The sequence below is a fragment of the Oncorhynchus nerka genome, linkage group LG27 (genome assembly GCF_034236695.1).
Source record: "Oncorhynchus nerka isolate Pitt River linkage group LG27, Oner_Uvic_2.0, whole genome shotgun sequence".
Taxonomy (NCBI): Eukaryota; Metazoa; Chordata; class Actinopteri; order Salmoniformes; family Salmonidae; genus Oncorhynchus; species Oncorhynchus nerka.
Window position 1 is genome coordinate 71,664,322 of NC_088422.1, and position 17,358 is coordinate 71,681,679.

The 17,358-nt window shown below is 44.0% G+C and overlaps 2 protein-coding genes across 6 annotated transcripts; both read right to left on the reverse strand.

Moving 5' to 3' along the window:
• Nucleotides 1–1,282: 1,282 nt before the first annotated feature.
• On the reverse strand, nucleotides 1,283–5,950 carry LOC115112328 (uncharacterized). 2 transcript variants are annotated; one of them, XM_029639329.2, is made up of 3 exons: nucleotides 5,668–5,950; nucleotides 2,057–2,521; nucleotides 1,283–1,921 (listed from the first exon to the last, which is right to left on the reverse strand). In XM_029639329.2, exons 1-3 carry the CDS (start codon nucleotides 5,909–5,911, stop codon nucleotides 1,482–1,484), a joined length of 1,149 nt encoding a protein of 382 aa, XP_029495189.1. In that variant the 5' UTR covers nucleotides 5,912–5,950; the 3' UTR covers nucleotides 1,283–1,481. The 2 variants fall into 2 exon arrangements, with proteins under 2 accessions (XP_029495189.1, XP_029495190.1); XM_029639330.2 differs by having other exon boundaries at nucleotides 5,622–5,695.
• Nucleotides 5,951–6,921: 971 nt separating this feature from the next.
• Nucleotides 6,922–12,772, reverse strand: LOC115112326 (glucose-fructose oxidoreductase domain-containing protein 2-like). 4 transcript variants are annotated; one of them, XM_029639325.2, is made up of 3 exons: nucleotides 12,540–12,772; nucleotides 9,737–10,109; nucleotides 6,922–8,852 (listed from the first exon to the last, which is right to left on the reverse strand). In XM_029639325.2, exons 2-3 carry the CDS (start codon nucleotides 9,987–9,989, stop codon nucleotides 7,948–7,950), a joined length of 1,158 nt encoding a protein of 385 aa, XP_029495185.1. In that variant the 5' UTR covers nucleotides 9,990–10,109; nucleotides 12,540–12,772; the 3' UTR covers nucleotides 6,922–7,947. The 4 variants fall into 4 exon arrangements, with proteins under 4 accessions (XP_029495185.1, XP_029495183.1, XP_064868030.1 ...); XM_029639323.2 differs by having other exon boundaries at nucleotides 12,487–12,772; XM_065011958.1 differs by lacking the exon at nucleotides 12,540–12,772 and adding an exon at nucleotides 11,131–12,474.
• Nucleotides 12,773–17,358: the final 4,586 nt, after the last annotated feature.

Below are 17,358 nucleotides of genomic sequence, written 5' to 3' on the forward strand. Positions count from 1 at the left end.
GAAGACATCAAATCTATGAAATAACCCATGGAATCATTTAGTAACACAAAAAGTTAAACAAATATATATATATTATATTTTACATTTGAGATTCTTCAAAGTAGCCACCGTTTGCCTTGATGACAGCTTTGCACTCTTGGCATTCTCTCAACCAGCTTCATGAGGTGGTCACTTGGAATGCATTTACATTAAACTGGTGTCTCTTGTTAAAAGTTAATTTGTGTAATTTCTTTCCTTCAAAATACATTTGAGCCAATCAGTTATGTTGTGACAAGGTCGGGGTGGTATACAGAAGATAGCCCTATTTGGTAAAAGACCAAGCCCATATTATGGGGTCAAATTGCTGCAAAGAAAACACTACTAAAGGACACCAATAATAAGAAGAGAATTGCTTAGGCCAAGACATAGGAGGAATAGACATTAGACCGGTTGAAATCTGTCCTTTGTTCTGATGAGTCCAAATTTGAGATTTTTGGTTCCAACTGCCGTGTCTTTGTGAGCTGCAGAGCAGGTGAACAGATGATCTCTTCATGTGTCGTTCCCACAGTGAAGCGTGGAGGAAGTGGTGTGATGGTGCTTTGCTGGTGACACTGTCAGTGATTTATTTAGAATTCAAGGCACACAACCAGCATGGCTACCCCAGCATTCTGCAGCAATACGCCATCCCATCTGGTTTGCGCTTAGTGGGACTATCATTTGTTTTTCAACAGGACAACGTAACAACACACCTCCAGGCTGTGTTAGGGCTATTTAACCAAGAAGGAGAGTGATGGAGTGCTGCATCAGATCACCTAGCCTCCACAATCACCTGACCTCAACCCAATTGAGATGGTTTGGGATGAGTTGGACCGCAGAGTGAAGAAAAAGCAGCCAACAAGTACACAGCATATGTGGGAACTCCTTCAAGACTGTTGGAAAAATATTCCAGGTGAAGCTGGTTATGAGAATGCCAAGAGTGTGCAAAGCTGTCAAAGGGTGGCTACTTCGAAGAATCTCAAATATATTTTGATTTGTTTGACACTTTTTTGGTTACTACATGATTCCATATGTGTTATTTCATAGTTTTGAGGTCTTCACTATTATTCTACAATGTAGAAAATAGTAAAAATACAGAAAAACCCTTGAATTAGTAGGTATAGCCAAACTTTTGACTGGTACTGTATAATAATAAACAAACTATGTTATACTCCTAACTCAAATATGTTACTTTGTTCTAGAGTACAATGATTTAATGGTACACGAGGACTTACTATACTCCTGAACTAAAAACTCCACAATTGAATGACATGGTACAGGTTTATTTTCATTAAAAAAGTTACAAAACTATTTACATCACTAAACCCCCTCCTGAGTGCATTCACCCACCATCTCCCTCCTTTTAGAGAGAGGTGTTTGAGTTAGAGTCTGAATGCATGGTGATGGGATAGGTGGTCAACTTCTGAACATTACAGTATCGTCCTGTTGGCTTACTGAAACATCCCCTAACCAAGAACCTCTTCCCTCATAGTCACCTCTTGTTCCTGTACCACGCCCCCCTGGAACAACCCAGTGGTTCGGTCCACTGTCTGCACCGGACTGCTCTCTTGCCCAGAGTCCCTTCTTAAGCACTCCAGCTCCTCCCTCTCCCTTAGCACCCTTTCCTTCTCCATCTGCAACTCCACTCGCTCTCTCTGCAGGTCTTCCCTCTCCCTCTGCAGGGAGCGGGCCTCCTGCTCCTGGCTTCTCCTCAGGGTCTCCAGGGCCACCTTCTCTGCAGATGCCTCTCTGGTGTTGGCCCGACGTAATGTCTCCAGGAGCTCTCTCTGCTGCTCCAGCGCCCGTGCCTCCTGCTGCTGAGCCCTCCTCAAGGCCTCCGTCAGCTCACGCTCCCGCTCCAACACACGCACCTCCCCCTCACATGCTCCCATCACATCAAATGCATCTACAGAGTGAGAGAAAGAGAGTGGAGACACGCGTATGAGCAGACACGCGTATGAGCATCAGTTCTTCGAATACAGAATTTTGGGATCAATTTGAGCAACACCGATACGCACACATATATAATCATTAGACATACCTGGAAATTTCCCTGGGCTTTGTTTCAGTGCTATCCCTCCAATTCTCCTTGACAGGTTGGTGTGTTTTGGGCCTGGGTCGCAGTCTCTACACAATGTTTTCTGGAAATCGCTGGTCTTCTGTTTCTTGATGTGGCCCTCCAGGCGAGCAAAGGCCTCTGGATGTCTCTTGGAGAGGTGGCGCAGCAGGTTGCTGGTGCTGCTCTGGTGCTGGATCTTCTCATTGCAGATCAGACAAAGCGCGCGGTTCTGCTCCCCCAACCGCTCGTAGTGCGTCCACACGGAGCTCCACTTCCGGCCAGATGGTGTGGCCCCTGCACTGACTTGGCTCACAATCACAGCCCCGGTGTCTCTGACCACAGCGTGATCCTCTGCTGCCTTCAGGATGCCGTTGATGGCACTTGCGATGTCTGCGTCACTCACCGAGGCTGCCTGCTCTGGGGGCTGCTCCTCTAGCGCTACCTCCACTGAGACAAGTGTACCAGCAAAAAAACATTTTTAAAAAAAAAAGTTATTCCACTGAGGACTGTCTGACTCAACCATTCACCTAAAATGTGTTGCTAGCCAACTTATCTTACAGCTACACTACATGGCCAAAAGTATGTGGATTCATTGCCTTCAAATGAGTGGATTCAGCTATTTGCTGATGGGTATATAAAATTGAGCACACAGCCATGCAATCTCCAAAGACAAACATTGACAGTAGAATGACCTTACTGAAGAGCTCATTGACTTGCAATGGGACACCGTCATAAGATGCCACCTTTCCAACAAGTCACCTAGTCAAATTTCTGCCCTGCTAGAGCTGTAAGTGCGGTTATTGTGAAGTGGAAACATTTAGGTGAAACAACAGCTCAGCCACACAAGCTCACAGAACAGGACCGCCAAGTGCTGAAGCACGTAGCTCATAAAAATCATCTGTCCTCAGTTGCAACACCCACTACAGAGTTCCAAACTGCCTCTGGAAGCAACATCAGTACAAGAACTGTTCGTCATGCTCACCGTCATTGAAACTCTGGACCAGTGGAAACACTTTCTCTGGCGTGATGAACCATACTTAACCATCTGGTAGTCCGACGGACTAACATTGGTTTGGCAGATGCCAGGAGAATGCTACCTGCCACAATGCATAGTGCAAGCTGTACAATATGGTGGAAAATAAATAATGGTCTGGGGCGTTTTTTTATGGGGCGGGCTAGGCCCCTTCGTTCCAGTGAAGGGAAATCTTAACGCAACAGCATACAATGACAATCTAGACGATTCTGTGCTTCCAACTTTGTGGCAACAGTTTGGGTAAGGCCCTTTCCTGTTTCAGCATGACAATTCCCCCGTGCACAAAACGAGGTCCATACAGAAATGGTTTGTTGAGATCAGTGTGGAAGAACTTAACTGGCCTGCACAGAGCCCTGACCTCAATCCCATTGAATTGAAACACCAACTGCGAGTCGTCCAACATCAGTGCCCGACCTCACTAATGCTTGTGGCTGAATGGAAGCAAGTCCCCGCAGCAATGTTCCAACATCTAGTGGAAAGCCTTCCCAGTAGAGTGGAGGCTGTTGTGGCAGCAAAAGGGGGGGACCAACTACATATTAATGCCCATGATTTCGGAAGATATGTTCGACAAGTAGGTGTCCATATACTTTTGGTCATGTCGTGTATTTTACATATGGTGCCTTCAGAAAGTTCATACCCATTGACTTTTTCAAAATGTTGTTGAGTTAGTAAATTTAGATTTGTTTGGTCACTGGCCTAGAGACAATACCCCATAAGGTCAAAGTGGAATTACATTTTTACAAATGTTTACAAATAAAAAAATGAATACCTGAAATGTATTGAGTCAATAAGTATTCAACCCCTCTGTTATGGCAAGCCTAAATTAGTTGATGAATGAAAATGTGCTGAACAAGTCACATAATACAGTTGAAATAGTGTTTAGATCGTCATTATGGAGGAATCCATTTCCAACCCTTGTTCCATAAAGCTAGAACTGATGCGCATCAATAAATAATGGTAACAAAGCACAGGAAAACAACTTTAGGCTCTGTAAGAGAACATTAGATAAACTGCATTCTAATGCCGACTTTGTTTCTGGAAAACCATATCAAAAGCGAAGGGTTTTATGCATGCTCAGTTCTTGGGTCTCGAGCACTGTGCGAGTGGACATTAGAAATGGAAATAATGTAACTCCCTCGCGTGCTATGGGGGAAAGTTCACAATGATTTAATAAATAGCGTATTGCTCCATTTGTTGTTGTAGCCTTGTGTTATGCAATTCTTAATGGCCATGTTAATTTAAAAAGGAAGTTATCAGTTGTGATCATGGTCACAGCTCTATCACGAATGTATCATTCTCCACATTTCATTGTGGACTTTTCCCTGAAATTAGATGTTGGCCTTTCAGGGGCTATAAACTACCTGCAACTAGCTCAGCAAACCATGGAAAAGTTGAATTGCAATCATAAACGCAGATTTTTCAGTAGCCTATGCCGATTGAAATAAATCAATCTCGCAAATAGGCCATTTATAATGGTTTGTAGCCTTAACATCTGGCACATAAATGAAGGCACAATTGCCAGAAAAATGATCCTGTCAGATTTATCTATAATTACGCACATGCATAACTATAGTGTTTGAGCCCTGAATGCTGATTGGTTGAAAGCCATGGTATATCAGACTGTGTACCATGGGAATGACCCCAATTTTTTGTTTTGTTTACATAGCAATCAGGCTCCTCAGGGGTTTGTGGTATATGGCCAATTTACCAGGCTAAGGGCTATGGCCAAAGATCAGCACTTAGCCGTGGTATACTGGCCGTATACCACACCTCCTAGGGCCTTATTGTTTAATCATAGCAGTCAAAACAATTTAAATCGACATCCATTGTTGGAAAATAATCTGGAGAGATTAATAAAGGCGATTTATGTATGTTCTCTTGCAACATTCTTATACTTGGAAGAATTATTATTTTAATGGAAAACTGAATTTTGGTTCTTAACTCACTTCGTAAAAAAAGTACGTAGATATTCCTTAATTCGCTCGATACAATTATGGGAAAAGGCTTTCATGGATAAATGTGGCAACTCTGAGGCTGCAAAACAACATTTTAGGGCTAGTTTTCAGACCTTGTGGGCGGGTTTTCAGAGGTCATTGGGTTAGACATTTTTACTAGACCTGACAACACTGCTTGGCTTGTTTATTTACCCTAAAGTTGTAGACATCCTGCCCCAAAAGAGAGAACGTTATCACAAGTCAGTTCGTAAATCAGCATGTTTCGGGACACAGACAGCATAGCTGCTAACGTTACAAGCTAGCTAGTTTTTGGTAGAAGCATTCAGCATTGTGTGTGCAGCATAATATAGCTAGTTGGTAAGTAGCATTCCATTCATTTTATACGAAGTGTGACTGGCTCAGCTATCATACTAGGTCTTCCCATAGACGCCCAGTCATTGAGCTGACGACTATCCATATGGGCTAACACAATGGAAACATTTGACGGAATAGCTAAACACTGTCTGCATCAAGCGTGGGTTGACGAATGAAAGTTTGATACACTTTACATTCGCATTACCTGATATCCGAGTATGATAACGTCTCCACATAATATCAAATCATACCATCACAATAGTCTTCACTGTTCATCATCATTGGTTGACTGTTGTCGTCCGCCGCCACAGACCGCCTATCTTTTGATGCTGCCGCGCTACTATACTCGTTCAGGTGTTTGCTACGCAAATGCCTTAGCATGTTCGTGGTGTGGCCGCAATGAAGGACGGTCTCCAAACACAGCAGACACGTCACTTTCTTCTCATCTACGGCTCTGAAAAAAGACCAAACGACACTTCGCTTTCTAGGCGCCATCTTCCCATAAACGTCTCGTCAGTCGTCACTAGTTACCACAGCCTCAATGTCTTAACGCTAGCCATTTCTAGAATCTATCTTATTAAAACGTGGTTTTAAACCTAACCTTAAGTAAACTGCCAACCTTATGCATAACCTTAAATGAAGACCACATTTTTATTTTCATGAATTTGTACGATATAGCCCTTTTGACTTTGTGGTTGTGGTAACTAATAGACGTCTCGTCAGCAACACTAAAAAGGTACTTCCGGGTCACGGAATTTCTGAAACGTTCTAGTCACGGAGAGTCGACTGTTAGACCCGATTGTGTATTTGTGCACGTGCGCTTGGCTAGCCACGTGTGATCAGGGATTTCTATTGAAAAGCAGTTTGTTTTATCTTCATACTTTGTCTTTGATTTTGGTGTCACATGCTGAAAATTGGCAGCAATCGCGTCATAGTACTGCGTATGCAACAAAATGCACAACCGAAATTGCTGACATGTCAGAACATTTTCGGGACATCTGACAGGGTCTGGCGAACAGAACAACCATCATAGGAGAGTCCCGCTCAAACTACACGAGTCCCGTATGTTCTGATCCTAGCCTAAGTTCTTATGATCCTAGGCCAAATGCAGAGGATTTTACCCCGATCATGAAAATTTGTCTGGAACGGCAGAACATGGAAAAATCGTGTAGCGTATGCATGGTACCTAAGTGGTTGCGAGTTGCTTGAATGCTGGAAAATGACACTTCACAGGCGTTTTGCTGCCACCTATCGTATTTGCAGTCTTCATCGACAGTCTGCAGCAGAGGACTGAAACCTCTATCTCGTCTAAATTAGCAACATTGTGATGCAGTGCACTTTTGGTCGGTCTAATTGTACATCCAACAATTCCTAGGGGGAGATTGGAGCCATCATTCAATTAACATTGTGTTATATGTTTTACTTTACACTACTGGAAGACATTTAATCAGTAATTTTTGAAAATCTTCACTTCTGAGTAAATTAAACACGCATGGAGGAAGCAATAAGACTGAGATATTTATTAACTTGGGAAGTAACACGAGAGCACAGTATGTTTTCACAGCCGCTGTCCCCCCCACTGAAAACAAAATCACAGGTATTGTGTGTAACAGTGATAACACCAAGTAAAACTGAAATGATATCTTAAAAACACAAAATATAAATATTCATTAACAAACTTATAGCTTATTAGACACATTTCCACTTCCTGAACACATATTACTTAAATAAAAAGCATACAGCCTTCTTAGTAAAACGCAAAAGTAAAAAAGAAATAAATACAGTAGTCTTTCCACCATATAGTCAGACACATTCTATTCACAGGCTTGTACACAGCAGAGGTTGTAGTAGCATTTTAGCAGTGCAGGAAATGCTGATATGGAATATGGGATCAACAAGCAATATAATAAAATATACATCAAATAACTGAAAGTCAAGGGCGGTTGCATATGAGTAACTCTGCTGTGATGGCAGTCTGATGATGATACGCACCTTCTTGTAAACTCTACGAGAAGTTGTAAAGTTAGATTTGTTATGAAATTCTTGAGTTAGTAAGTTACTCTTTTAAAAGTAACAGTTTGTGTATAGTACACATGTATAAGAGATAATCCTACATTTCATCTGTGACATGTATGTAAACAACTCCAAACATTTCTTACATCAGCAGAAGTAGTGAGGCACAGTGAGAAACTGTAGTGTGAATACTTAACACTTCCTCCTTCAAGGTGTTCACTGATTAGACAGGAATGTGTGTGGGTAAGGTGAACTAGGGTCGGATTGGCTGGAAAATGTAAAAAAAAAAACACACAGGCATGCACACACAATAACTCAGCTGAGAAGAAGAGTTGACATCAAGTAGAAGGTGTGCCCACCAGTCTGCCTGGCTGTGGCTGCTTGCAGGACAGGATGCTGTGGCTTTGAGTGTGGCCCTTATGCACGGAAGAGGTCACCAGACACAGGGTAGTAGTTGATAGGGGACAGTCTCCTCAGGACAGGCCATAGAGGCTGTATGTGTGTATATAAACGAGTACTCAGTTCTTGTTTCTCTGCAGCGCCTCACAGAGGTTTTGGTTGGGATCTGGTTCCTGTGTCATGACCTCCACACTTTCCCACTCTCCGCTGCGGCTTGACCGTTTCACCGCCTCCACCACCGTCTGCACATACAGCCCATCCTCAAACGTAGACGCCATGGCAACTGGCCCCCGCGCCCACGACCGACGCTCTTCCTGTGCCTGGAAAGCATCTTTTAGAGCCTTAACCATGGAACCTAGCCCCCGCAGGTGTGGCAGAGGGACATCCTTGACCTCTTGTCCTGTCCCTTCGCTGTCCCCTAGCAGCAGCTCCTCCCCGTTCCCTCCATTTCGCTGCCCATACAGCTCTGTCCCCCTGGCAATCAGCCTCCCTGCTGACCCAACAACCATCACCTCGTGGACAAAGGCCCCCGGCATGTTGAAGTTCAGAGTCACAGTGCAGCACACTCCTGACCCAGTCCCAGGTCCAGAACCTCCCATCAGCATCTGGAAGAAACAGAAGTCATCACTGGTGACTCGGCGGATCCCGTGGATCGCTCCATTCTGTCGCACAAACGTCCTGAGAAGGCCATGCACCCGTATCGCCCGTGCTCCCATCAGGTGACTCAGCAGGTCCACGAGGGTAGAGCCAACTGTGTGGAGTCCGCCACCCCCCATCAGCTCCTCGCAGGTCCAGCCGTATGATTGATCGAGCAGACTGGGGCCATAGACGCGGGCGTCACACACCTGCAGCTCACCCACGTATCCCTCTGCCAGCAGCTTCCGCATTGCTACGAATGCCGGGAGGAAGCGCAGAGCATTACCCACAATGCTCAGCAACTGGGGGTAGTACCGCGCCGCAGTCACCATCTTGAACGCGTCCACAGCGGTAGCAGCCTTCTCACATACCACATTCTTACCTATCCCTGAGAGAGAAAGAGAGAGAGACGTTCCTGAAAAGCACCTCTATGCTTCAACAACCACCATGTGTGTATGTAGGTTGTGGCACTATTTATTAACTGTGTGTGTGTGTCTATGTGCAAATATAACCTCAGCCCTGACCTTAAAGCCCCACCCAACTAAGGGGTTCCACCAATCGACCGACACAGAAGGAGGAAGAACATACTGTCCAGACCCCTCTGCCGCGCACACACAAAGAGCAAGTCCCTCCCCCAGAGCAGGGAGGGACCTGCCGGTTGTTGGACACACTCTTAGGAAGCAGGAACTAAAGCAGGAAGCTAAGGTCAACGCTCAGGAATTCACCCAGATAAGACAGTCAATTCACTTCCTCTGACATCATAACCTACTAGTACCTCAAAACTCACGATTCAGTTAAAGCTTATTGGCAACTATTGTAAATCATTCAGAATACAGTGAAAGAGTGAGAAAAAGGAAAAGAGAGCCTCAGCCATGGAGAGGGAAAGAGATGGGGGGGGGGGGGGGGGGGGAAGAGGTATGCGAGGTATGAGTCCAGACAGATTAGAAGAGGAATGCAGCCAGTATCAGTGTTCAGAGACTGTACTGTTTATGTAAGTTTGTGGAAGCATCGCTTCCCTACGGCCTCGTCAATTACTTGTGTGCTATGAAAGCACAGTAAGAGTATTTTGTGTGTTTGTTGAGTGTTGTGTAGGCACTGTGCCAACGTTTGTGGTGTAAACACTGGGATTGTTACTGTGATTACCAACACTCTCCCACGGGGCAGGGGCAGGAAAGAGCCCCAGTCTGCCACACTTCCTGGGTGGGGCTGGACACTATAGAACCCAACTGTGTGTGTGTGTGTACAAGCGTGCATGCATTTGTGTTGTCTTACCCAGGGCTTTGACGGCAATCTGCCGTGTGAGTGGGGGTGAGATGTAGATGCAGACCAGGTCAACATCAGGGTGCAATAAGACATCGTCTGATTGGCTGGTGTGAAACGGAATGCCCAGCTCCTGCGCCAGGGATCTTGCCTCCTCCTCGCTTCTCCCCCAGAGCGCACGTACCTCAAACCCTTCCCCCCGCAGCAATGGAACTAGCATCCGTGCCGTACTCCCTGTGCCAAACACACCAACACCAGGCAACATTGCTGCCACTCCTCTTCACTGTATGTCTGGTCTGCACCACACAGACACGCAAGCATCCCAACGTCGCCCTACTCCCACCACTCTTCTCTCACAGTGGTAGTATCTGCCGTATGCTATTGCCTGGCAACAAAGAAAATGTTTTATAATTATTGTTATGTACAATGGAGACTAAACGTTATTTTACTTTTACATATATTGCACGATTTTGAACGTCCACGACTACCTGCTCCTCTGTCCAACAGATGTGATTTAACCAAAGATTTTTGGTATCCATTACTGCGAGTTACAGGCTTGCCTATAAAACACGTTGCCAGAGGTTTTTCAACTAACCTGGTATTGATTGAGATAGATGGGTCCACCCCAAAGTGTTGCATGTCACAATGACACTCATGTCTCGATCAGTGAGAGAAGATTTGAAATAGACAAGATGGCGCCGTACACATTGTTGGATTACTTCATGGAGAAAAACATTTATTCATTTTAACAATGGAGAATTTTCGAAATTCAAAACGCACCACCTGCAACTGGACATTTTAGAAGATACGTTTGGCTGAATCGAGAATTAGGAGTGTCGCCAATGCCAGGTTAGTTGAAACTTATTCTCTAAAACAATTTGATATTCATACCCATGGTTCTATGGCTGATAACTAAGTAGTTCACACTACAGAACAGCAAAGACTGCTACTTACGCATGTGTGACATAAGCAGAACCATAGCACTCAAACTCCCTACAGTTCTCAGCTTTCCCCGTCTGCCTTGTGTGAACTACAACCCTCATGCTGTGTTTTAACATTTGGAAACGTCAAATCATTGCTTGTGATATGGCCCTTATCTCTCATCAGCGAGAAAAAAATACTTCAGATAAAGAAGATACTTAATGTAGAAGTTTTGCACAGTTCCATACAGCTATGGGTGCTTCCATTCTACCAAACTACATGTCAAGTTATGTTTACACACAGGTGTTCGGCGCATGCTATAGATTGCTTCAGTCTGTTTTCCCTAAACTAGCGCTGTAACATTGAGATATGGCAGTGTGGGAGCACTAACCCTATCAAGGTGTGTATAAATATAACCTCTTATTTTCTGAAAAGTATTTCTTGCCGATATGAAAAATGAGGTCCATATGCTTCCAAAACCTTACCGAATGCGATGCATGTTAATGTTCAGACCGAGTGACGGGGATCTTATCAAAACTCCCCCCTACAGAAGACGCCTTCGTATAATGGAACTAAGAGTCATGACCTAGGGCTAGGCAGAACCACATCTGGACTGAACAAAAATATAAACGCAACCTGTAAGTGTTGTTTTCATGAGCTGAAATTTTAAAAAATCCCAGAAATCTTTCATCCACGCTTACTTCTCTCACATTTTGTGCACAAATTTGTTTAAATCCCTGTTAGTGAGGATTTATCATTTTCCAAGAGAATCCATCCACCTGACAGGTGTGGCATATCAAGAAGCCGATTAGACATGATTATTGCACAGGTGCACAATAAAAAGCCACTAAAAGGTGCAGTTGTCATAGCAATGCCACAAGTTGAGGGAGCATGGAATTGGCATGCTGACTGCAGGAATGTCCACCAGAGCTGTTGCCAGATAATTGAAAGCTAATTTCTCTACCATAAGCCGAATCCAACGTAATTTTAGAGAATTTGGCATTAAGTCCAACCGGGCAGAAGACGTGTAAAGGTGTTGTGTGGGCAAGCGGTTTGCTGATGTCAACGTTGTAAACTGAGTGCCCCATGGTGGGGTTATGGTATGGACAGGTATAGGCTACGGACAACAAACACAATAGCATTTTATCGATAGCAATTTGAATGGACAGAGATACTGTGACAGGATCCTTAGGCCCATTGTCCTGCTATTAATCTGCCGACATCACCTCATGTTTTAGCTGCTAATGGCAAGGATCTATACACAATACCTGGAAGCTGAAAATGTCCCAATTCTTCCATGGCCTAAATACTAACCAGACATGTCAGTCATTGAGCACATTTGGGATTCTCTGGATCGATGTGTATGACCGCGTGTTCCAGTTCCCGACAATATCAGCAACTTCGCACAGCAATTGAAGAGGAGTGGGACAACATTCCACAGGCCACAATCCCCAGCCTCATCAACTCTATGTGAAGGTGATGTATCTTGCTGCATGAGGGAAATGGTGGTCACACCAAATACCGACTGATTTTCTGATCCACGCCCCTACCTTTTTCTTTAAATTCTGTGACTAACGGATGAATATCTGTATCCCCAGTCAAGTGAAAATAGATTGAGTCGTAATTTATTTAAATTGATTGATTTCCTTATATGAACTGTAACTCGGTAAAATCGTTACGTTTATTTTTGTTCAGTATAGATAGGTTAGCTTGTTAGCTAACATTAACTAACCAGTGGCTGGGGAGGCAGAAGCCCAGGGGTCCTGGATAAGGATTTTGAATCGATGGGATCTTTATAACCACTATTGTGACTAGGATATGTGGTCAGCTAGGGTACCTACGTTTAGCTCAATGACTTCTGCGCCGCCGATTGTTAGGAGGCTATGCCGTGTACCTGCTGATGTGATGACGTCCCCGCCTCGGTCAGACTCCCGGTGGTCGTTTAATCTGTGGCAGCAAGACTCACCATCCAGGTCCAATGTTCATGGTAACAGAGCAAGACTCTCAATTTATTCACACTTCTGTATTCTGTCCAACAGTTGACTTTTCGAGGTTCACTTTGGGCATCCGCGTTCGCCCAGCATCCGTCTTTCTTCACGAAGTTGTCCTGATGAGTCTGCGCAGTGTTGTCGGAGCGACACAATTCCAGTCACGCCCATCTGAGCAACGCCGGGACTGGTTTCGAGGAGGGGGGCATGAAGACCCACGCCATTGGCCGTTCGATAGCCAATGGGCTCTCAGCAACGCTTTCACTTCCTCGTTCGAGGAGAAGCAGTCCTCCTGCAGCAGTGCCGCGTCCAACCAGCTAGTTCGATTGACTGACAGCGAGTCAAATGCGACGCTACATGTAAATTAAGCAAGCTTAGCTAACGAATTAGATATGGTTTACGAGTATAATTGCTTGTTTTCAGATAGAAAAATAGTTTAAATTGCATCATTGACAATGTCAAAGACATACAAACATTGGTATGACACGTTGCACTTCATGAAATCAAGAACAAAAACTGGCGACTTTGACAGACTGAGCAGTAATTTACACTGGAAGAAAGTGAAAGACAACTCGGTAAGGTAGCTAACGTTAGTTACTGTAATTTATCTGTCGATGATGTGTTACTCTGAAATTACATGTCTACACTTTTATTCCAATAACGTGTTAATGTCTTTACATATAAAACGGCACGCACCAGTATCATGAAAGGTAATCGACCTAATGGTAAATGTTAATTCAGAAATATTTTAATGCATGGCATTGCAAACAAAAGTATTAGTTATTATATGAATGCCATTTTTAGTTATGTTTCCATCAATGACGGGTAGGCCCCCCTATTAAAAAAGGGACTTATTATATTATAAAATGTAGCCTAAGCTATGATATTAGATATCTATTTTCATAGAGTATTATTACAATCAAACCTATTCACACTGTGTTTTAAATTGAAGTGTGCTTGATGTATCTGACACCACAAATTAAGTTCCCTCTGTGAAAATAAAGATAACAAAACATAACATATATGACTATGATGTGTTTCCAATAGCCTTAACTTGAATATTGAATCCATTTGTCACGTGAGTGCTGCAACTGGACTGTGCTGTTTCTCTGCCACAGGCTAGTTACTTATGTACAAGACACATTCTAATTGCTCTTCCATGCTGGCAACATTTCTGTCCTTTGTTTTCCCATATGTAGAGGGTCCAAGTGGGAGTGAGGTCAGCAAAGGAGGGACAGGAGGAGTTAGCAGAGTAGGCCTATATGTAACCTGAGCTGGATGTGGTAAAATGGAGAGTTCGATGTATGATATGGGATATTTTATGCAGATAAATGGTTAAGTCATGATCTATTTCCGAATTGGTTAAAATAAGGTTAGGTTAAGGGGGTTGGGGTTGAAGGTCCAATGCAGCTGTTTTCATCTCCATATCAAATAATTTCTGGCCTGGGGTAAAATATTAAGTACCTTACTGTTATCGTGTTCAATTCAAATGGTAAAAAATAAAATAAACAATTCTTAGCAAAGAGTGATTTCTCAAGCAAGAATTTAGCTAGGACTGTCGGAATGGTCTGATTGGAGAGGGGAAAACTGAAAATGAGTTATTGGCAGAGAGGTTTGGAAATCAATTTCATATTGGTCTGTTAACTAATTTACCGCCTGGTGATGTCACTAGCCAGGCCAAAACGCCATCGCACCAAAGCAGGATGAAATTCCATGCAGTCTTGTCAAACAGCTCTTACACTAAAAGGGCATTGTAATCATTTTCACTATATTATTCCAAACTCTGTGTCGAAATATACAATATATATGGCCTCAGAACAACCTCAATACATCGGGGCATGGACTTTACAAGGTTTCGAAAGCTGGCCCATGCTGACATCAATTTTATTTAACGAGGCAAGTCAGTTAAGAACAAATTCTTATTTACAATGACAGCCTACCCTGGCCAAACCCTAACCCACACGACGCTGGGCAAATCATTGTGATACAGCCTGAAATCGAACCAGGGTCTGTAGTGACGCCTCTAGCACTAAGATGCATTGCCTTCGATCGCTGCGCCACTCAGGAGCCCTCAATGCTTCCCACAGTTGTTGTCTGAGATCCCCAAAGATTGGAAAGCTGCCGTGGTCAAGAGGGGGAGACATTCTAGACTCAAACTGTTATAGACCTATATCCATCCTGCCTGCCTTTCTAAAATCTTCGAAAGCCAAGTTAATATACAGATCACCGACCATTTAGAATCCCACCGTACCTTCTCCACTATGCAATTTGGTTTCTGAGCTGGTCATGGATGCACCTCAGCCACGCTCAAGGTCCTAAATGATATCATAACCGCCATCGATAAAAGACAGTACTGTGCAGCCGTCTTCATCGACCTGGCCAAGGCTTTCGACTCTTGTCACACACCGCATTCTTATAGGCAGATTCAATAGCCTTGGTTTCTCAAATGACTGCCTCGCCTGGTTCACCAACTACTTCTCAGAGTTCAGTGTGTCAAATCGGAGGGCCTGTTGTCCGGACCTCTGGCAGTCTATGGTGGTGCCACAGGGTCCAATTCTCGGGCCGACTTTTTTCTCTGTATACATCAATGATGTCGCTCTTGCTGCTGGTGATTCTCTGACCTCTATGCAGAAGACACCATTCTGTATACTTCTGGCACTTCTTTGGACACTGTGCTAACAAACCTCCAAATGAGCTTCAATGCCATACAACACTCCTTCCGAGGCCTCCAACTGCTTCTAAATGCTAGTAAAACTAAGTGCATGCTCTTCAACCGATTGCTGCCCGCACCCTCCCGTCTAGCATCACTACTCTGGACGGTTCTGACCTAGAATATGTGGACAACTACAAATACCTAGGTGTCTGGTTAGACTGTAAACTCTCCTTCCAGACTCGCATTAAGCATCTCCAATCCAAAATTAAATCTAGAATCGGCTTCCTATTTCGCAACAAAGCCTCCACTCATGCTGCCAAACATACCCTCGTAAAACTGACTATCCTACCGATCCTTGACTTCGGCGATGTCATTTACAAATTTGTCTCAACACTCTACTCCGCAAATTGGATGCAATCTATCACAGCGCCATCCGTTTTATCACCAAAGCCCCATATACTACCCACCACTGTGACCTGTATGCTCTTGTTGGCTGGCCCTCACTACATATCTGTCGCCAAACCCACTGGCTCCAGGTCATCTATAAGTCTTTGCTAGGTAAAGCCCCGCCTTATCTCAGTTCACTAGTCACCATAGCAACACCCACCTGTAGCACGTGCTCCAGCAGATATATTGCACTGGTCATCCCCAAAGCCAACACTTCCTTTGGCTGCCTTTCCTTCAGTTCTCTGCTGCCAAAGACTGGGACGAATTGCAAAAATCACTGAAGCTAGGGTCTTAAATCTCCCTCTCTAACTTTAAGCATCAGCTGTCAGAGCAGCTTACCGATCACTGTACCTGTACACAGCCAATCTGTAAATAGCACACCCGACTACCTCATCCCCATATTATTACTTACCCTCTTGCTCTTTTGCACTCCAGTATCTCTACTTGCACATCATCATCTGCACATCTATCACTCCAGTATTAATGCTATATTGTAATTATTTTCAAGTTATGTACCCAGTAGATCCCTCTGGTCCTCTTGCACTTTAGTTAATATGCACCCGGCCTCTGGAATAGCCTAGCAGAGAACCTGAAGGGGGCCGAAACTGGACATATTTTTAAAAAATAGTTTTAAAATACCCATTTTTTTGTTAGCTGTGATTTTCCTTTGGGTGCTCTTTAGTCGCTCTGTTTTTTTATTTTTTATCCTCCTTTTGTTTCAGTTTTTATTTGCATTATTTTTTTCCTCTAAAGGACATTGCATAGCATTCCATGTTTGGAATATGCTCTCCTTTTCAGGAGAGAGCTTTACCCCCATGAGGGTTGTAATGTAGTGTGTTCTGTGTCATTGCTACACATCTACTTTTATGAGGTAATAATTTCCTGTGATAAATTAAAGGCAAAATAATATCAAATTGCCTAATCTGACTAAATGAAGCCCCAATACCTTCATGTGTGTTTTTTATAAAGACTCATCTACTCATTGATTGTGGGTTTTTCACTTGGATCATAAAGTCAATCACTTTTCTCCTGTCTTTGATGTTAACCTGTCCTGTTATTCCTGAGTCTTTGGAGGCATTTACAGCCTTCAAAATATATAGTCCTCTGAAGAAATGTCTACCTTAATACCAGAAAAATGTCATGAATGACATACACATCTATTAGGTCAAACACATAATTTCAATCATATTTTACCTGCAGGATGTGGAACCAGCACAGAAGAACATGATCATTTGGAAAGACTTCCTTTATGGCCTCCACCTCCTCCATATCTTTGTAAATCATGAAGGCCCTAGATGTACTGTAACAATAAGAAAGAAAAGGGGCCTCCCGGATGGCGCAGTGGTTAAGGGCGTTTTACTGCAGCGCCAGCTGTGCCACCAGAGACTCTGGGTTTGCGCCCAGGCTCTGTCGTAACTGGCCGCGACCGGGAGGTCCGAGGGGCGACGCACAATTGGCCTAGTGTCGTCCGGGTTAGGGAGGGTTTGGCTGGTAGGGAAATCCTTGTCTCATCGCGCACCAGCGACTCCTGTGGCGGGCCGGGCGCAGTGCGCGCTAACCAAAGTTGCCAGGTGCACAGTGTTTCCTCCGACACATTGGTGCGGCTGGCTTCCGGGTTGGATGGC